Source organism: Symphalangus syndactylus, chromosome 3 (genome assembly GCF_028878055.3).
Source record: "Symphalangus syndactylus isolate Jambi chromosome 3, NHGRI_mSymSyn1-v2.1_pri, whole genome shotgun sequence".
In the NCBI taxonomy this organism is placed as follows: Eukaryota; Metazoa; Chordata; class Mammalia; order Primates; family Hylobatidae; genus Symphalangus; species Symphalangus syndactylus.
The window spans coordinates 46,948,397-46,970,377 of NC_072425.2; the positions used below are offsets into that span (position 1 = coordinate 46,948,397).

Sequence of the window (21,981 nt, forward strand, 5' to 3'; positions counted from 1 at the left end):
CTGGTAAGGTGTGCAGCACAAGAAACAGTTCCCACTCCTTAACCCCTAGCACATAGTAGGGCTCCTTTATAATATCCACCACACTTGAAATAAGACTTATTTGGGGTTGTTTCTGACAAAGCATAACTTCTATTACGGAAAAATTGGAGCATAAAAAGGATAATCACATCTGTTTTCCCACCACCCAGGGATAATTTTTTTTTTTTTTTTTGATACGGGGTCACCCAGGCTGGAGTGCAGTGGCGCGATCACGGTTCACTGCAGCCTCAAACTCCTGGGCTCAAGCGATCGTCCCGCCTCAATCTCCTGGGTAGCTGGGACCACAGGTGCCAGAGGAGAATTCTTAACATTTCTTAACGTCCAGTCCTTCCGCTCTGTGTTAATTACATATACACATCCTTTAAAAATTAGGGTCATACTGGACGTATAGGTTACTTAATAATGTTTCGACAGAGACATAGTTGCGAGTTCTTCATGGAGGTGTGTTCCCTCTCAGAAAGCGCGGGAACCCGGAGCCGCAGCCTACCCTAGGAGGGCGGGCAACTGTAGCTGCTCTGCGTAAGATAAACGAGATTGGGGTCCCGGAGGGGCACACGCCCAGGATAGGGGTTCGACGCCCCATGGAGACCTCAAAGCGTCCCTCAACGCCACACTGCGCACGCGCACTCATCTGGGTTCGCGGGACAGCGCCGGCGAGGCCACTGCGCATGCGTCAGGCATGGAGAGCGGAAGCGGAAGTTGGATGCGTCGGGTGGGCACCTCAGCAACCAGTAGCCATGCGCAGCTTGGAGGAGCCGGGGCCCCGGCCTACAGCGACCCCGTGCGGCTGCGTGAAGCCCGCTCTGGAGACAGGTAACTTCCAAGAGTGGCGGTGCCACACTCTGGAGAGGTTTAGGCCCAGGCAGCGGACTTCGTTGCCGAGAGGGGTGTGAAACACACGATCTGGAACTGACGTGCGTCATTCTCCTACCTTCGGCGAAGGCACAGGTCACGTGCTGCGGCGACCACGTGATGTGCTTTGGCGAGCGGGATGACGTCATCTGGCTTGTTCCGCTTTGTTATAAGACTTGTACTGTCTGCGTAGTCTTGGCTCAGTAGCTGGAGCAGCTACGTGCGGGGTAGCGGCCTTTTAGGGGTTTCCTTGCCATAGCGAATGGGAGGTGGTGTTAGGCGGGTTAGGAATTAAAAAATACCATAGAGAGGCATCCTGCGCTGTAGGAATGAGAGAGAAGGGGGAAAGTTTCGGGGGGAGAAAATAGTTTTAAATTGGGCCTAGAAAGACAGGCATGAATTTGTTTCTCTTAATTCACACGTCTTCATAGAGGAATATATTAGCTTTAGAAACTAGAAAGCAAATGGAAGAAAATTAAAATAACCTGCCAGAGAAAGCCATTGTCAATATCTTGGTGTTTACCTTCCATACTTGTTTCTTTGTATACACACTTGGAAAGTGAGGTACTATACGACCTTACTGTTTAGTAATGTTAAAATAATTTAAAAAAATCTTAACAGGGCAATTAATGTTAATTTTAACACTTTGGGCCGGGCGCAGTTGCTAACGCCTGTAATCCCAGCACTTTGGGAGGCCGAGGCGGGTGGATCACGAGGTCAGGAGATCAAGACCATCCTGGCTAACACGGTGAAACCCCGTCTCTACTAAAAAATACAAAAAAATTAGCCGGGTGTGGTGGCGGGCGCCTGTAGTCCTAGCTACTCGGGAGGCTGAGGCAGGAGAATGGCGTGAACCCGGGAGGCGGAGCTTGCAGTGAGCCTAGATCGTGCCACTGCACTTCAGCCTGGGCGACAGAGCGAGACTCCATCTCAAAAAAAAAAAAAAATTAACACTTTGTTTTGTTATTATTAATTTTTGTAGAGGCAGGCTCTCACCGTGTTACCCAGGCTGGTCTCGAACTCCTGGGCCTAAGCAATCCACCTGCCTTAGCCTCCCAAAGTTTTGGGATTACAGGCATGAGCCACTGCAACCAGCTGAACACTTTGTTTTAGAGATGTGCTCTAATTTATGTAACCAGCTTCCTGTTACTGAGCATTTAAGTTACTGCCAGTTTGCATTGTTCTAAAAGAAAGCTCTTGAAGCTGAAATGTTTGTGTACATTCTAAAGTTTGAACTTTGTTAAATTTCTTGGAAGTGCTATTACCTGGCCAAATGTGCTTATTTAAAAAAAATTGTTTCCCACCGCCGATTACAGGTCTAATATTTTGACAAGAAGGAAAACGCAGAAGCCAGGGCTCAGAAGTCTACACAGTATAGGTTTGGGGAGCTGGAAGTCTAAAGTGTTGGATGGAACAGGGAGGTGGGAACCTTTGGATTCTGATTGTGAAGAACCTTGAGTACCAGACTAAGAAATACAAAGTCTGTTAACAGGGGAGAATATGAAAAGTTTAAAGTTAAAGAGTTAGCATAATACAAGAAACTCTAGGAGTGTTGAGGATTTGTCTAGAGTATTTTGAGAAGGGGAAGAACTTGCAGTGGGGACTGAAAGCCTAAGAAGGGTAATTTAATAGTCCAGGCAGAAATGAAAAGGAGCTGAACTTATTTTCAGAGCAAGACGTGTAGACAATCCTGTACACAAAAAACCCCACATTGATTACTTGCTGGCTTTTTACTTATTACACAGTTAATACAGTTGTAATGTTTAAATGAGGAAAAAGCCTGAGCAGGGACTTTAAAAAGCACTCCTTGCTGGGCACCTTCTATTTTACTGGATGCTTTCCATATTTTATTAGTACTCTTACAGCTTTCCAAAGTAGGTAGTATCCTTGTTTTATAGATGAGAAAACGGATTCAGAGAGAGAAGCTAGTTTTTCCCATGGTCACACAGCTAGTGTAGTGGCCCTGTGTTGTTTTTATCCTTTCTCCATCTGAAAGCAGTCCTAATTCTCTCATGCTCCTTTGAGGAACCACTTCTCCCCATTTCCATGAGGTTCTTATGCTGGTTTTTGGCATACCTGTGCTTATTTATCTCTATCCCTGCAAAGGCACCTAGCTAGAATTGTTGATTTACTTGTCTTTCTCTGTCAATGTACTGGAAACCCTTGAGGACGAGAACTGGTTCATATTTGTACCCCAAGTCCTTAGCACAGTGCTTACCAAATGGTAGGTGTTTACTGTTCTTTTGAGTTTTTGTTGTTGTCGTTTTGAGATAGGCAAGAAGAAGAAGACCAGAATTCCCCTTGGCAAACAGTGTCAGGTCTCTGCTTCAAATAGCATTTATAATTTCATAGCATTATCCCCAGGAGGGCACAGAGAATGTATAAATATGTCCTAGAAGAGTTCAGACGTACTAGGATGTGGATATTTGGTATTTTGAGAGTGGTCCCAAACATTTTAGAGTAGCAGAGTTAGAAGAACTCTTACAAAGTAGCTCTTGAGTATACTTTCAGTTCATTGCTAATCCAGTGTTGTCTTGCTTATGTTCTTAAGGAGATGCACAAAGAGGATAGAAGTAAATCTAATTGGCAGCTACTTATGTTTATCATATCATATGTGTAATCTGTGAAAAACAGGCATAGACTGATACATTGAAGTGATAAATCAGCTCTCATATAAATTCCTAGGCCCCAAATCAAAGAGTCAAGGGCGGAAGGCTTTGATTACGTTACTGCTGACAGGACATTTCCTGTGATACTGAAGCATGGTGTGAGAGTCTCCCCAACCATTAAATTCCTCTGTCGTTAAGAGTTCTTGGTTTGTATCTTTTCTCCAAACTTAACACAGTGTCTGGCAATTGTAGACACTTGGAAAATAGTGTTTCTCTCTTTCTTTTCTTTCCTTTCTTTCCCTTTTTTCCCTTTCCTTTCTTTTCTTTCCTTTTTCTTTTCTTTTCTTTCTTTCTCTTTTTTTTTTTTTTTCTCCTCTTTGTGGAGCAGAGCTAACTCGTGGGCAGTGTGCCCAGAGTATCAGCCAGAAAATGTTTCTTGAACAAATGAAAACAAGACACAGGGATTTTGTGGCTGGGTTAGGAGTCTTTTTGGCCATTTATCTTCCAGACATAAGATATACCAGGTCGTTTGGCCTCAGTTTCTTCATTTTTAAGATGTCTACTATATCTGTTCCATAGAAGCATGGATGAGGATGAAAAAGAAAAAACAAAAAAACGAAAAACAATGCCTGTAAGCATACTTGGACAAAAATTAAAGTTGTCAAAAACATACAGAATATATGGATGGATCTTAGCCTCGTAATATTGAGAGAGAAAAAGCAAGTCTGAGAAGACAACTTACAATTTGGTGCCAGTTTTTATAGATCTTAAAGACAAAAATCAATGAAATACTGTTTAGGCATGCATGTACATGTAACAAAATCATACTCTAAAAGGAAGTGAATGATAAAGACCAAATTCAGGCTTCTGTTTATCTCAGAGGGAAAAGAAGAGTGTGAGATAAGGAAAACAACCTAAAAAGAACAAGTCGTTAGTAACGCTCTAGTTTTTGGGATGGGTGGTGTATACACGGGGTTTCGTTATCATATTATGCCGTATAACTTACATGTATGTTACATATAATATTTATATGTATCAAATAATATAGCTTCTAGAAGTGAAGAGTAATGAAAGATACTGTGAGGGACAGCCCCGGACCTATAGTGTTACTGCTTATGCTTTTAGGGTAGATTTAAGGAAGCAGGAAATAAAATGAAAGTCTGAAGTGTCTTTATATCATCTCTCAGAAATTGATAACGCTGTCATGAAATGTGAAAATGAAAAAGTTATCAATAAATTCAAAATGGTAGCCATGGAAACCTTGGACTTTAAATTTATATTGATAGTGTCTGGCCATTTTTTTTTCTTTTGAAATATGTTGTTACTTTAAAAAATTGTGATTTTTTTTTTTTTTTTTTTTTTTGAGATGGAGTCTCGCTCACCTAGGTTGGAGTGCCGTGGCATGATCTTGGCTCACTGCAACCTCCGCCTTCCAGGGTCAAGTGCTTCTCCTGACTCAGTTTCCTGAGTAGCTGGGACTCCAGGCATGCACCACCATGCCTGGCTAATTATTTTTTTTTTGTACTTTTAGTAGAGATGAGGTTTCACCATGTTGGCCAGGCTGGTCTCCAACTCCTGACCTCAGGTGATCTGCCCGCCTCAGCCTCTCAAAGTGTTGGGATTACAGGCGTGAGCCACTGCACCTGGCCTAATTTGTGATTATTGAAAAAATTTCAAATATTACAGAAATTACAAAGTTAAACATAAAGGTAATTAAAAAATCTCACCACCCAGATTAACCACTGTTAAAAAAATTGGTGAACATTGGCCAGGTGTGGTGGCTCACACCTGTAATACCAGCACTTTGAGAGACCAAGATGGGCAGATTGCTGGAGATCAGGAGTTTGAGACCAGCCTGGCCAACATGGTAAAACCCCTTCTCTACAAAAAAAAAAAAAAAAAAAATTAGATGGGCACGGTGGTGCGTGCCTATAATCCCAACTACTTGGGAGACTGAGGCACGAGAGTCGCTTGAGCCTGGGAGGTGGAGATTGCAGTGAGCCGAGATCGTGCCACTGCACTCCAGTCTGGGCAACAGAGCAAGACTCTCTCTCAAAACAAACAAACAAAAAAAAAAAAACAAAACACAGCATTTGGTGCATATCCTTCCAGATAGCTTTCCAAACATACCTGTACGTGTTTAAGGAGGTAAATATATAAGAAATTTCCATAAGTGGGATTATATTATACATATTATTCTTTTACTTTTTCAATTTCCACGTTAATCAGTTTAGACATATATAATCTTTTCTTCCATGCAACATGAATTTTTTGAGTACCTACTCCGTTGCAGGCAGTGTACTAGACAATGAGAATGCACCAATAAACAAGACAGAAAAACTGCCCACATGGAGCTTATGTTCTAGAGGGGCAGCAGGCTACAGGACCAAGCCTAACTTGAAATTTACCTTGCCTCTAGATATTTTAGCACTATGAGCTTATAAGCTCTCTTTATTGCTTAAATTAGTTTATTTCATATGTTCTGTTGCTTTCAATTGAAGATATCCTTACTTATGTATTACATATTACTTATGTATACCCAGTGTTTCCTCATCTTTCATTATTCTCTGCCTCTTATTTCATACTCCAGCCAATCAAAATAGCTTGTTCCCTGCATATGCTATGACATTTCTCATTTGCTTTTGTGTACAGTCTCTCCTCTATTAGAAATACCCTCATAGGCCAAGCACTATGGCTCACGCCTATAATCCCAGCACTTTGGGAGGTCGAGGTGGGCGGATCACGAGGTCAGGAGTTCAAGACCAGCCTGACCAACATGGTGAAACCCCTTCTCTACTAAAAATACAAAAAAAAAAGCTGAGCATGGTGGCAGGTGCCTGTAATCCCAGCTAGTGGGGAGGCTGAGGCAGGAGAAATGCTTGAACCTGGGAAGCAGAAGTTGCAGTGAGCCGAGATCGGGCCACTGCACTCCAGCCTGGGTGACATCTCAAAAAAAAAGAAATACCCTCATAGCCCTGGCCAGAGTCACTTGACTTGGTATTGGTAGCATAGAATTTTAATTATGGTCATAGTAGGTATTCTGAAAATGCCCCCTTCCTTTCATTCTTTCTTTCTTGGACCATTATTCTTTCTAGTATATCTAAAGGGATATTACTATGTATGTAATGATATATGTGTATGTAATGATGAGAATACTTATACGTATTCATGAATACTATAAAAATCATTTTTGTAGTTGCACGACACTAAGATTTTAAAACTATGAAACCAATGCATTAGAGAAAACATGTTTTCTTACAACTTGGTTTGACCTTTTGACTAATAATTTTTTACCTAATTTTCTCCTGTAGGGAATCTTTTAACTGAGCCAATCGGCTACTTGGAATCTTGTTTCTCGGCCAAGAATGGTACTCCAAGACAGCCATCCATTTGTAGCTATTCTCGAGCCTGTTTGAGGATTAGAAAGAGGATCTTTAATAATCCTGAACATTCCCTGATGGGCCTAGAACAGTTTTCTCATGTTTGGTAAGTTGTTTTATAGTTAGATATAGGATTTTGGGCCAGAACTTGCGCCCGAATAAAGTACTGCAGTTGAAGGCAACCTTGGAGTCTGCCATCCAGACCACCCTCATCTTTCTGTTTTGTTTTGTTTTTGAGTCGGGGTCTCTGTCACCCAGGTTGGAGTACAGTGGCGCAGTAGCAGCGCACTGTAACCTCTGCCTCCTGGGCTCAAGGTATCCTCCCACCTCAGGCTCCTGAGTAGCTGGGACCCCAGGTGTATGCCACCGTGCCTGGCTAATTCTTTTTTGTATTTTTGGTAGAGATGGGGTTTCACCATGTTACCCAGGCTGGAACTCTCATCTTTTGCGTGGATTTTTTAATTTTTTTATTTTTTGAGACAAGTGCAGTAGTGAGAAGGGGGGAAAAGTAGAACAAAAAGTTCAATCTGTAACTGACTGTGAACAATCAATTGAGATAACTCACTACCTTTGGACCAGCCTGTTGTATGGAATTTTGTACTGTATTTGCGCATACGATTATCTGTGTCATTTAGATATCCTCAGGGAAGCTTGGGATCCACTGAGGTGGCATGTTCCATTTGCAGTTGGTTCTAATGGTGATGAACACCTTCTGTTGACTGGAAATTATAGACCTCCTTGACTCTGCCCCTCAGTCATTATTCTACCCTCTAGACCAGGGGTCAGTTAACTATGGCCCATTTTTGTAAATTATTTTTATGGGAACAAAGTCATGTCCATTTGTTTAAGTATTGTTTGTGGCTGCTTTTGTGCTGTAGCAGCAAAGTTGAATAGTCTCTATAGTGACTGGTTGGCCTGCATGTCCTAAAATATTACCCTCTGACCTTTTACAGAAAAAGTTTGCAGATCCTACTCTAGACTCATGTAGAATTAAGTATACTCCTAAAAGACAAGACACTGTAGAAATCTGGATATTTTAAGTGTTACCTATATTACGGCCTGTGTTATACTAGCATTGTTTGTTGTCATTTCAAATTCTGTGTTCATTCTTCCTCACCCCAACATCAGCAGTCTGAATGGGTCTATTTTTATTGGTAGAGACCTAAAAATTAAGCGTTTATTCTGAAATAGTTTATTTTTCATGTTATTTTGGGGACAAGAGTAGATTTAGAAAATGTATGTTCTGACCTAGTTTGTATTATGATCCTGATTGAATTATTTAAGTTAAAAACATTGATGATGTAAAAAATGGGTTCAGAAGTATATAAAGAGATTTTTCCTTATCCCTCCTATTTTCCTCCCCTCTCTCCCCAACCCCAACCACTCATCAGAGATTATTACTGTTAACAGCATGGTGTAGATCCTGCCAGACCATTTAATGTTTTCTTTTTCAAATACACATAGAAACAAATATACACATACAGAGTGGGTATTTGTTTTTTTAAAAAAAGTATGTTTTCTTCACATAACAGTATATACCATGAAGAGCTTTCATGACAGTAGATTCACTCTTTTTTTTTTGCTTTAATAGCTATTATTAGAAAATATAGATGTAGCCGGGCATGGTGGCTCACACCTGTAATCCCAGCACTTTGGGAGGCTGTGGCAGGCGGATCACGAGGTCAGGAGATCGAGACCATCCTGGCTAACACGGTGAAACCCCGTCTCTACTAAAAATACAAAAAAAAATTAGCCGGGCGTGGTGGCGGGCACCTGTAGTCCCAGCTACTCCGGAGGCTGAGGCAGGAGAATGGCGTGAACCTGGGAGGTGGAGCTTGCGTGAGCCGAGATCACGCCACTGCACTCTAGCCTGGGCAACAGGGCGAGACTCCGTCTCAAAAAAAAAAAAAAAAAAAAGAAAATATAGATGTATATTTTGTAATATACACACTCTTGTTAATGGAGGGCTGTATTGTTATTATAATAACTGTGACAAACCCCCTTAGACACATTCTTGGCCACTTGTGTATTTTTATGAACAGGATGCCAGAAGTGGATATATTGGGTTAGAAGGTAAGCATATTTAGAATTTTGGAGAACTACTTCCAAATTATCCTCCAAAATTAACCAATGTATACTTCAATAATATATGCAAATGACCTTTTTCTTACACCCTTCCCAACACAATATGTTATCGGTTTTTTACATTTTTGCCTGATGGGGAAAAAGAGTATTTTGGTTTTTTAGTTTAATTTCTAAATTTAGAAATTTCTAAATTTAGAAATTTCTAATTATTAGTGAAGCTCAACATCTTTTCATATGGTTCTTAGCTACTTGCCATTTTTTTGTGAATTACTTATTCATGTTCTTTGCATAGTGTCCTATATTGGGTTGTCCTTAGTAATTTGTAGGAACAATTTGTGTGCCACAGATATTAACCAGTGGTCCATTATGTATGTAGCAAACGTTTTCTCTTAGGCTGACATTTTGTAGTACATAAATGTAATGATTTCATGAGTTCAAATCTGTTAGTTTTTCTTCTTGGCTTCTTGGTTTTGTATCTTATTTAGGAAGGTCTAGTCATGCCAAATGAAAAAAAAAGGAAGGTCTGGTAAAGTTATTTAACATTTCTGAACTTCAATTTCCTCATCCCAAAAATGGGGGATAAATTATATTACTTAAGATAGTTAAGATTGTATGAAATGAGTGTAAAAATGTTTTACTGTACTACCTGGCACACCTCAGACACTTAGTAAATATTGTTTATTGGGCACTTGATAAACGTCTCAAGTTCCCACTGTGTGCCAGTTGTTGTGTTAGCTGCAAAGGATGTGGAGATGAGATTCTGTCTCTTCGTTTAAGGAAAGGGGATGGTGTTATTTTCTTCCCACCAGATTACAAGTTAATACTATTTAAGACATGATTTCTGTTAATTTGTGGGAGATTGCATTTTTTTCCCATCAGATCATTGTGGTAAAATAACTTGTGCTCTTTTCTTATTCCGTGGTTTGTTTTGTTTTGTTTTCTATAGGATTTTGTTTGTTTTTCACAAAAATGGTCATTTGAGCTGTAAGGCAAAAGTGCAGCCTCCTAGGCTGAATGGTGCAAAGACTGGAGTTTTTTCCACAAGGAGCCCTCATCGTCCCAATGCAATAGGACTGACCCTGGCCAAGCTGGAAAAGGTAGAAGGTAACCCATTTCATTTCTACTTTTACCTTTTTCCTTACCCAAAAAAGCCTTATAAAATAAACACAGCATTCACCACTGGCTGTTTATTCAGACGAGTACCAATGATGTTAACTCCTGAGAATCAGCAGACATTGAAGAAAATACAATGATTAAAAGAATGTTAGCATTGAAAAATGTTGAAATAAACTCTCATAGGATGCTCAGGTTTGTTTATATTATTGCATATATCCAAAACTATTAAATTATTTAGAAATAATACAAATTTCATAATCATTAAATTAGTAACCAAAGTTTCTCTGACTTGGAGTGCAGTAAATACAAAATGATTAAAAATAAATGGACACTTTCCAGTTTAACACACAATAACTCATTGTACATGCACATATGGAAAACACATAGACTGGTGGTATATCATTCCTTCCTTGCAGTCTTGGGGAAATGGACAGACATCATGGCTGCAGTACTGATGTCAACTGTGCTATGTGGCAGGAGTCTGGGATGAATCACACTAGAAGGACAAACATTGGTCAGATTGTAGAAGTTTTAAACTAACTAGTTTTAACTGTGTGTTCATATATAACCTAGTTACGCATTTATGGAAAGCATTCCATTCTGACCTAACAGATGCATTTGTTATAGAGGCAGCAGATGAAGTGGCAGGTAAACTAGGAGTCAAGAGACCATTCCAGGCTTCAGCCTGCTGGTTGTGAAGTGGGCAAAGGAGAAGGACCTGCTTCGCCTGTGATTCCACAGAATATTTTGAGAATCTTGTAAGAGAAAAGTTCTAAAACTACTTTTTCAGGCTATTGGACACTAAATAGATGAGAGCAGTTATTTTGCTTGTTCTTTCCAAGAACTTGAACTCTCCCACTGGATTGTACTCAACTGGGCCTTAGTTTTCCCAGAAAAATTGAGTAGCTGATCCACCTTGAATTTTATCAATTTGTAATGGCTAACAGACTTGGATAGCAAGTACTAGAAGATTTTGTGATTATTCAGGGACATATTTTCTAGCACTGAATATGTGCCAGACTTTGTCCTAGGTGCTAGAGCTATAGTGATAAACAAATCAGATAAAAATAGAAATCCATGCCCTAAAGAACTTAATGTTTCAATTGGGGAGGTCAAGTCAGAAAGGTTAAAAGGGAAACACAGTAGCACTGTAGACATTACTATATAAGCTTTATGGCAACTAGTGTTTGTGCAGTGCTTTACAGTTAGTAAGTGTTCATGTACCTTATCTCACAGTGGCTTTGTGGGTTTGACAAAGTAGCAATCCTCATCTCATAGGTGAGGAAACTAGGGCTCTTTAAGGTTAGATAATCTGTCTGATAGCATCCAGCCAGGTGGTCATCTAACCCTAAATCCTTTGAAGTCTTACTTATGCTACAGTGCCTTTCTTTTTCCTACAGATATTGTTAGGCATAATTCATCATCTAGCAAGTCCAGAATCATCTTTCCAGAGTTCCAGCTCATTCATAATAAGCATGTTTCAGAAATCAGGGTCCTGTATTAGTTACGTTTTTCTTAAATGGAGACGGAATCAAATGTGACTGCATGCAGTTTTTCTGTTCTCATTTGGCCTATTTTCCAAGAGTAAGGTTAGTAGATGACTACTTGTAGCAGTAACTGGACAGCATCTGTCCAGTGGGACAGCTGGAGAGTTGTCTTTAGTATTTGGTAATGCTGACTTATGTGCTGCTTAATCTTTTGAGTCTTGATGGATGTATTAGATTTCTACTGTTGTGTAACAAATTACCACAGAATCATCAGTTTAAACAACACACATTTATTATGTGTTTGAAACATTATTATGTATCTGTGGGTCGGAAGGATGGGCACAGCTTAACTAGGTCATCTTCTTAGGTCTCACTAGATTGCAATTAAGTTGTCAGCTGAGATGAGGTCTTATCTGGAGGCTTGACCATGGAAGAATCTGCTTCAAGCTCACTCAGACTGTTGGCCACATTGATTTCCTTGCCATTGTAGTAGGACTGGGGGCCCCAGATTCTTGCTGGTTGTTGGCTGGAGGCTGCCCTCTGTCTAAAGGCTACGTGGGCCTTGCAGTTCCTTGCTACGTGGGCTTCGTAGCATGGCTGCCTACTTCAGCAAGCCTTTAAGGAGAGTCTCTCGAGTGAGTCTTCCAGCCAGCAGCAGTGCTAACGAAAAGCATAGTCACTGGAGGGACATCATACCTCTTTTTCCGTATTCTGTTGGTTAGAAGCCAGTCACACTCAAGGGGAAGGATTATATAAGGGCATGAACTTCAGGAGGTGCAGGTCACAGGGCCACTTTTGGATCTGTTTGCCACAGTAAGAACCTTCATTGGTCCCACAGAGATATACTGAGGACTACTATATCCCTGGAACAGAAGCACCAGTGATACAAAGATGAGTTGGCCCCAGCCTATGTTAAGGGGCCTATCTGCGTCTAGGGATAAAGACTCTGAGCAGGTCACTACCCTACCATGGGGAAAGGACTCTAGCAGAGGTTTGTGCACAGGCTTCTCTATGGGGACTGTAGGAAAGAATGCTTTTGTCTGGAGGAGCCAGAAAGGCTTTGTAAAAGGTGTACTTTTGAGGGCCTCAAAGAGCAAGTAGGAGTTTGATAGGTAGAGAAGAGGATAGGCTACCAGGTAGCAAGAAGGGTGTGTGTTGGCACCAGGTCTATGTGAGAGAATTATGAGTAAGTGTAGTGAGGCATAAGCAGACAGTGTTAGAGGATTCTGGGATGTGATTGTATTCTCCAAGTGTTTGCACTGTTCTTCATTTTTCACTTTTTTATGTCATAGGTGGAGCTATATACCTTTCTGGAATTGACATGATACATGGCACACCCGTACTAGACATCAAGCCCTACATAGCTGAGTATGACTCACCACAAAATGTGATGGAGCCTTTAGCAGACTTTAATTTACAGAATAACCAACATACACCAAACACTGTGTCCCAGTCTGACAGCAAGACTGACAGCTGTGACCAGCGACAGCTCTCAGGGTGTGATGAGCCACAACCCTACCATAGCACTAAGAAGAAACCTAAATGTCCTGAAGACAGAACTTCAGAAGAAAACTACCTGACACACAGTGACACAGCCAAAATTCAGCAAGCATTTCCTATGCACAGGGAGATAGCAGCGGATTTTGGGTTGGAATCAAGACGTGATCAGAGTTCCAGAGTGGCAGAAGAACAAATTGGCCCATATTGCCCGGAGAAGAGCTTTTCAGAGAAAGGTACAGACAAGAAGCTAGAGAGAGTGGAAGGAGCAGCAGTCTTGCAAGGAAGCAGGGCAGAGACACAGCCCATGGCCCCTCACTGCCCTGCTGGAAGGGCTGATGGAGCTGCCCACAGCGTGGTTCCTGCCTGGGTGACAGAGGCTCCTGTGGCCACTTTAAAAGTGCGGTTTACTCCTCATGCCGAGATGGACCTTGGGCAGCTCAGTTCACAAGGTGAACCGGGTATCTTCAGTTTCTTCATTCTGAATGAGAGATGAACTTTTACTCTGAGATTTAGCCAAGTTTGGTATTTATGAGGGCAGTTACATGAAGTGTTTTGTCAGTATGACTAGTTTATAGGAAACAGGTAAAATAATATTTTTGCAGCACCATCATATGATGACTTTTGTTGGACAATTTTGTGGTCAGCACAGTTAGTTCCAGGCTGTCAGTAAAGCATTGGCAGAGAGTGGCGGCTGCCTCATGAGGTGGCCTGTGACTTACTTGCTACAGTAGTTCTTAGAGTCTTCAAACATCATTCAGAAACTAAATTGTGCTTGTTCTATACTTATGTACATAAAGTTTTCCTACTTTTTTTACTGTCTGACTAGAGAAATGTTGCATTGTATTCTGACTGTCAGGTAGCTGATAGCTCAGCCTCTGGCACAGAGGACTCTAGGAGCCCAGAGTCAGAGGGGAAGAGTCTCTTAGCACAGAACTTGCCCCAACAAAGTCCCACTGCTAGAGGCATACACTTTGCTGCAGAAGAGAGGCCACAGGGCTCTTACGTGGAGCTGCTTACTTTAACACATGGTTCTTAACAAATGTTATCTTGTTTCCCCAGCCCACAGCAGATCCCAAGCAGTAGCCTAGGATGAAGGAAGGGGCTGTTAAGATGTGGATACAGTGATACCAGTAAGAAGTAACTACTTTCAGGCTGGGCATGGTGGCTCACTCCTGTAATCCCAGCACTTTGGGAGGCCGAGGTGGGTGGATCACTTGAGGTCAGGAGTTCAAGACCAGCCTGGCCAACATGATGAAACCCCATCTCTATTAAAAATACAAAAAGCCAGTTGTGGTGGCAGGCGCCTGTAATTTCAGCTACTCGGGAGACTGAGTCAGGAGAATTGCTTGAACCTAGGAGGCAGAGGTTACAGTGAGCCGAGATGGTGCCACTGTACTCCAGCCTGGGTGACAGAGTGAGACTCCATCAAAAAGAAGAAGCTGGTTGCCAAAGACATGTCAGATTGCAAAAAGCTGTTCTTTGTGTTACAACTCAGTAAGGAGCCAGCATAGCCATATAAAGAGGGAAGTTCATTTATTCATTCCACAGTTGTTTACTGAGCTTCTGCTAGGTATCAGACATTGGTCTAGGTTCTTGGAATACATCAGTGAACAAAACAGATGTAAAAAACTCCTGCTGTCATGGAGCTTGCATTCTAATGGGGAGGAGAGAGACAAACTAAAAGTATAATAAGCAATCAAGTTATTAGACCAAACATATTCAACATTATATAATATTAGAAGGTGATAAGAGTTACTGAAAAATTTGAGAATACAGCAGGCTTGAGGTGTTGTTACTATTTTATTTTATTTTTGAGACAGGGTCTCACTGTGTCACCCACGCTGCAGTGCAGTGGCAAGAACATGGCTTACTGCAGCCTCAACCTCCCGGGCTCAAGCAGTCCTCCCACCTCAGCCTTCTGTGTATCTGGGACTACAGGTGTGCACCACAACACCTGGCTAATATTTTGATTTTTTTTTTTTTTTTTTTGAGACGGAGTCTCACTCTGTCGCCCAGGCTGGAGTGCAGTGGCTCGATCTCAGCTCACTGCAAGCTCCGTCTCCCGGGTTCACGCCATTCTCCTGCCTCAGCCTTCCGAGTAGCTGGGACTACAGGTGCCCACCACCACACCCAGCTAATTTTTTGTATTTTTAGTAGAGATGGGGTTTCACCATGTTAGGCAGGATGGTCTCGATCTCCTGACCTTGTGATCCACCCGCCTTGGCCTCCCAAAGTGCCCAGATTACAGGTGTGAGCCACCGTGCCCAACCTATTTTGATTTTTTTAAAAGAGATGGGGTCTCATTTTGTTGCCCAGACTTGTCTTGAACTCTTGGGCTCAGGGGATCCTCTGTCTCAGCCTCCCAAAGTACAGGGATTACAGGTGTGAGCCACTGCACCTAGCCTGTTGCAATTTTAAATAGGTGGCCCCAGTGGGCCTCACTGAGAAAGACACATATGAGCAAAGGTCAAAGAGGTGAAGACATGAGCCAGTCTGTCCAGAGAAAGGACATGCTGGCCTGAGGGACAGCCAGTGCACAGCTGCAAGGTGGAGGGTACATGGCACGTTTGAGGTCACGTGGCCAGAGTGGACTGAGGAGGGCTGAGTGGAAGGATATGAGGTCAAAGAAGTACTAGAAAAGGGACGAGGTCACCTAAGGGTTTTATAGGCCATTGTAAGGACTTGAGTTTTGATCTTGGGAGAAGTAAAAGGCAGAGGAACTTGATGTCCGTATCCCCAGAGAGCAGGGGACCATCTCTGGGGTCAGATCACTACCTGTGTGATTTCTGGGATGTCACACTTCAGTGACATGCAAAGGCAAGCTGGAGTTCCTTATTGAGACAATGAAGACTTTCATTCTGTATCCAAAAAATAAAGGCTTGCACAGCCAAAGATACTAGATTTTCCCCTGCTTTACTAGCAGAGAGAGAATGAAGAGGCTAGGGGGGTATTTGGCTTTGATAATCCAACCTGACGAGGTTCTTCTGTTGGGAAAAAGAAGTCTAAAAGTTGGGACTGGAGACACATGCCAACTGACTCTGAGATCTCCCCATTTCTTCCTGTCAGAGCCACAGCCAGCCCACACTGTTGCCTTTTGCAAAGGAAAAGCCACCCCTTCCTCTGGGTGGAGGCAGCCACCTGCCAGGGCCCAGGAGCTGGTTTTAGCCCCAACATGCCAACCTCAGCCAAGTGCCGTATGCAGGGCACCCCCTGTACTTCTGCACGCGGCAGTCTCGTGGTCATGAGTGGTGATGCCACTTGAGGGTTGTGCTTCTCGTTCACTCCTAAGGCTTTACTTTTAAACAAAGCTTTTGATTTTAAAATTGATCTCTTTATTTTTAAAAGTTTTGTTGATAGAAATCATTGCATCACTATATACAGTTGATGGGAGGAGGCTGGTCAGTTGTAAAAGGATTTTATGGTGGAACAAAACAGTCCTGCCTTCTAGACACTTTATGTTTATGCTTACCACTTGTTCTGTGGTTATTGTCGAATGCAACCTACTATGGAAAGTTTTGTTTTTCTTTTTCTTTTCTTTTTTTTTTTTTTGAGATGGAGTCTCGCTCTGTCACCCAGGCTGGAGTGTAGTGGCGCAATCTCAGCTCACTGCAACCGCCGCCTCCCGGGTTCAAGCGATTCTCCTGCCTCAACCTCCTGAGTAGCTGGGATTACTGGCGTGAGCCACCACACCCAGCCTGGAAAGTTTTGTTTTTTAAACTGCAGTGCAGTATGTGTCAGATGTTTGAAATATGCCTTACTGATTAAAAAAATGATTAAAATGAGAAATTATGCAGTGTAACTACAAAACAGGAACTGATTGATAGCAAACAGCAAAATTCAGAGCTGTTACAGAAATAAAAAGTGACTTCAGGAAGCTCTGGGTCTAGAAGAGGTTAAAAGTGTTGAAATGGGAGGAAGTTTGGTGCTGGAGTAAAGGTCTGGGCAGAGTGCTGTGGGCACTCTTGAGAGGAGAATCCTGACTTGTGTCTGGGAGGGAGTGTGGGAGGAAACAGTGCTTGAGCTGAGCCTGGCAGGATGAGTAGGCAGGAAATTGGGGGAAGGCACCCATGCCAGATGAACAGCCAAGCAGAGGCCTGGAGCCTCTCCCAGAAATGCTGTCACAGGGGAGTGTGATGAGCTCTCCTCATTTTTGAGTGGCCTTCAGAGCCATTTTCTATGAGCCATGCAGTAAAGGAACCTTATTGCCATATAATTGAATTTTTTTTTTTTTTTGAGGTACAGTCTCTTTCTGTCACCCAGGCTGGAGTGCAGTGGTGCGATCTTGGCTCGCTGCAACCTCCACCTCCCGGGTTCAAGTGATCCTCCTGCCTCCTGAGTAGCTGGGATTACATGCGTGCGCCACCATACCCGGCTAACTTTTTTTTTTTTTTGTATTTTTAGTAGAGATGGGGTTTCACCATGTTGGTCAGGCTGGTCTTGAATTTCTGACCTTGTGATCCTCCTGCCTTGGCCTCCCAAAGTGCTGAGATTACAGATGTGAGCCACTGTGCCCAGCCCATATAATTGAGTTTTGACTAAAAATTGTACTTCATGGCTTTATTTACCCAACCTGCTTATTAGATATGGCCCACAGTGATTTTTGGCTGTTTGTGGAAATCAAATCCATTCCAAGAGGGATAAAGATCCACTGCCATCACAGATGATATTTTGAGCAGGGACAGTGTTTTTAAGATCTGTACCTTCCTGGAAGGGGCATTTGGATGTATGTGATGTTGTAGTTATGAAAAACTAGGTCACAGTTACTTTCTAAATTTATGTTTTATACATACTGTATTAAAAAATAAAATACATTAAAAATCCTACAAACATAGGAAGTTTTGCTGTTTCTTAGGGACACGGATGTGAGAGAGTCCCAAAGCAAAGGGACGTTACTGGTAACTGGGGCTGTGATACCAGCTTTCTGGTGCAGCCTCTCTTGCCTGTAGCTGGTGTTCTGGGTGTGTATGGGTTTAGTTCTCTTTCTTGTGGCTTTCTGAGGATGCTGGGACTGTCATGCATTTCCTTGTCTCTGTTCTGAGAAGAAAATGATAAGGAATTAAAGTCTACATTGAGTATAGAAAAGTGGCATTTTGGATGTCAGAAAAGTGACATTTTGGCTGACAGAAAACGAAAGCTCACCTGCCTTAGGAGACTAAGGAAAAATACTACCATGATTTGGGGGTGTACAAGTTAAACCTAATGACAATAAACACCTCTCGAAGGTGACAGTCTCCGTAATGATCAAATAGTTTTCCAAACCCTGTCCATGTCAAGTGATCTTTAAGGAACCAACCAAATTCCATATTGAAGTTTGTTGTAATTAAATTCAACCTGCATGATAGTGCTCATTAAGTTGTGTTTTTTTCATTGCAGATGTTGGTCAGGCGTCATTTAAATATTTTCAGTCAGCAGAGGAAGCAAAGCGTGCCATTGAGGCTGTGCTGTCAGCGGATCCTCGGTCTGTGTACCGCCGGAAGCTTTGCCAGGACCGCCTTTTCTACTTTACTGTAGACATAGCGCATGTCACTTGTTGGTTTGGTGATGGCTTTGCAGAGGTGCTGAGGATCAAGCCGGCTTCTGAGCCTGTTTATATGACTGGCCCTGTGGGGTCCTTGGTGTCTCTACGGTCTTAAGGAGCCTCCCTCATGTCTTTAAGGTAGCATCATTGATCTTTGGATGTGGCTTTTGGATTTTCTGAACAAGCTAATGTTGTGTCGAGAAGCAACACTTTGTGATCTCATGGCTTTGGTTGATTTGGGCTGTTCAAAATGTTTATTTGAAAAATGTATACATTAATAAACTTAACAAAGAGATATAAAATACAGAGAAATCACCAAATGCTTTTTGATCTGTCGATATTAAAGAATCGAAAGGTGATGCTGTCTCGATAATTTCTGAAAGAAGCTGTTCTTGGTGCACTTGATAAAATTAAACAAAGGTCATTCCAGCAGAGACGTTCTAGTTGAGGGGATCTATTCGGTAATTCATATTGGTTTTCCTGTCTGTCTGGAAAAGCCTGACCTTTCTATTTGATTCCAGATCAAACCTATATCTTAGGAAACTAACAAAAAACAAGTAGAGATAGTTTTTGAGATTAAACTTCTGTGTTTCAGAGACTTTGTGACATAGTCACACACACATATATATGTATATATATTTAATACTGATTCTAAAATAGAGACTCTCTGAGATTTCTTTGGATGTCTTTGTATCAGAAAAGGAAATCACCCCCAGAAGTTCAAGAAAATTGTTACTGTTTTTTTGTTTTTGTTTTTGTTTTGAGATGGAGTCTTGCTGTTTCGCCCAGGCTGGAGTGCAGTGGCGTGATCTTGGCTCACTGTAATCTCTGCCTCCCAGGTTCAAGCAATTCTCCTGCCTCAGCCTCCTGAGTAGCTGAGATTACAGGCATGGGCCACCACGCCTGGCTAATTTTTGTATTTTTAGTAGAGACCATGTTGGTCAGGCTGGTCTCAAACTCCTGACCTCGTGATCCGCCCACCGCGGCCTCCCAAAGTGCTGGGATTACAGGTGTGAGCCACCGTGCCTGGCCTATAATTACTGTTTTTTAATATACTCACTCTGCAACTATTTATTGAGAACCTATGGGTTAGGTTTTGGTGATAAAATAAGATGACAAGATGTAGTTCTTGTTGCAAGTCATGGTTAATGGAAGAAGTAAGACATAAATAAATTATTGTATTATAGTTTTAGAAATACAGTAATTATACATGGGTCCTCTGTAGTACTACATAGGAAGCAGTTGTAAGAATGTATTGCCTATAGGTGATTTTAATGATGTGATCCCAGATAACTGAGGATTTATGATCAACATAACCAAATTAGACACCTGTCAACATGGTACATGCTTTCCTAATCATGATTGTAAATCTTAATAGCTGATTGAAATGAGCTGATTGGAATAGTCTTGAATAGTTTTGAAATGAGCCCTACTGCCTGTGGATACTTGTGCAGAGTCATTTGTGGCTGATGACACTGTACTCCTAAACCAAACTGATTTGTAATTGCCTTTGATGTTACCTAGAACTTCTTGGGGAGGTATCTTTAATTTGATTTTTGGTTTTTGATTTCTTTTTAGAGATGAGTCTCATGCTTTTGCCCAGGCTGGAGTGCAGTAGCCTGATCGTAGCTCACTGCAGCCTTAACCTCCCAGGCTCAAGGGATCCTCCCACCTCAGCTTCCTGAGTAGCTGGGTCTACAGGCTTATGCTGCCATGCCCCACTATTTTTAAAATTTTTTGTAGAGACAAGGGTCTTGCCTCATTGCCCAGGCTGGTCTTGAACTCCTGGCACCAAGCAACCCTCCGTCCTCAGCCTCCCGAAGTGCTGGGATTACAGGCATGAGCCACTGTGCCTGGGCTAATTTGATTTTTTAAAGCTTTTTATTTTGAAATAATCAGAGGTTCACAGGAAATTGCAGAAATAGTAGAGTTCCCATGTACCCTTCACCCAGCTTTTCATTTAACTTCTTCCAGTGGTTCCATCTTACATAACTATAGTAAACATTAAAGGTAGGAAGTTGACACTGGTATAGCCTACACTTTAGTTTGATTTTGTTGTCTTTTCTTTTGAAAAGTTATTTTGAAGCTTAATCAGGGCTTGAAGCACAACATGTTTTGTTTAACATGTTAACAATGACTCTGGGGGATGGTAACCAACCGGCCTTATAACAAGAGGACTAGTAAGTTGTTTGGGGTTTTATTATACAGTCTCAGGATTTTAGAGCTAAGAAGGATTTTAGGCTGGGTGCAGTGGCTCATGCCTGTAATCCCAGCACTGTGGGAGGCCGAGGCAGGTGGATCATTTGAGGTCAGGAGTTCGTGATCAGCCTGGCCAACATGGTGAAACCCTACCTCTACTTAAAATACAAAAATTAGCTGGGCAGTAATGGCACATGCCTGTAATCTCAGCTACTCGGGAGGCCATGGCGGGAGAATCACTTGACCCCAGGAGGCAGAGGTTGCAGTGAGCCGAGATCATGCCACTGCACTCCAGCCTGGGCGACAGAGAGAGACCCTGTCTCAAAAATAATAATAATAAAAAGGATGTTAAATATAATCTGGCTCAGTTTTCTGCCAGTTCCTGAGTCTCTTCAATGTTCCCACCATTTGGCCTTTCCAGGCCCTGCCTAAACACCTTCAGAGATGAGGTATACACCCCTGACCTGTGCAGCTTATTCTTTATGGACAGTGCTCATTATTAAAACGTTCTTCCTGAACGTGAGATCCACTCTGTCCTCCGACAGCTCTGCCCCACTAGAGAGACCACACAGGTTGGTTGTCCTCCCAAGTTAGCCTGTCATACCACCCCTTGGTCTTCCCTAGGCTGAGCACCCCTTTTTCTTCAGCCGTGTCTGATAACATGATCTCAAGCCTCTTCTGAACCCCAGTCCTTCTTGAGTCTCCATATGAGCATTTGTCTCTGTGGGCGCAACTTCCTGTGTCCTTTGTGAGGAAATGTGCATCTCTGGTTGGTGAACTTCCATCCGTCAGAGAGAAATAGAAGCACAAATTTGAAACAAAATGTCTGTTCCTTTATGTCTTGGAAACTTATTTATCCATCCAAGCTTTTTTTTTTTTTTAAGCCTTTGAGAACAGGCAACCATCCAAGCTTATTCCACGAACCCAGAGAATTAAATATACCTGATTTGTAGCACAAAATAAATAAATGATAAACATTCCCTCAAACCTTCCATCAAGTGGTTTAAAAACTGTCATTGATTTTATGTCCGGAATTGAAGTTGTTTTGGTGCGTGCCCACACACACATGCATGTACACACAAATATACACTAATCCTAAAATGAGATGGAAATGAGCTACAAGAAAACTCAAAAGTGCCATAATTATGACTATCAAAAATAGTGTTACAGCTCTAGAGTCGTTTTGTGTCCTATTT

At 42.0% G+C, this 21,981-nt stretch overlaps 1 protein-coding gene across 4 annotated transcripts; it reads left to right on the forward strand.

The window, feature by feature from the left end:
- Nucleotides 1–717: 717 nt before the first annotated feature.
- TRMO (tRNA methyltransferase O) lies at nt 718–21,779 on the forward strand. 4 transcript variants are annotated; one of them, XM_055271737.2, is made up of 5 exons: nt 718–852; nt 6,812–6,986; nt 9,912–10,069; nt 12,861–13,517; nt 18,442–21,779. In XM_055271737.2, the coding sequence occupies exons 1-5, from the start codon at nt 777–779 to the stop codon at nt 18,699–18,701; spliced, it is 1,326 nt and encodes a 441-aa protein (XP_055127712.1). In that variant the 5' UTR covers nt 718–776; the 3' UTR covers nt 18,702–21,779. The 4 variants fall into 4 exon arrangements, with proteins under 4 accessions (XP_055127712.1, XP_055127713.1, XP_055127714.1 ...); XM_055271739.1 differs by having other exon boundaries at nt 733–852; nt 12,861–13,301; XM_055271738.2 differs by lacking the exon at nt 6,812–6,986 and having other exon boundaries at nt 730–852.
- The last annotated feature ends 202 nt before the right edge of the window (nt 21,780–21,981 follow it).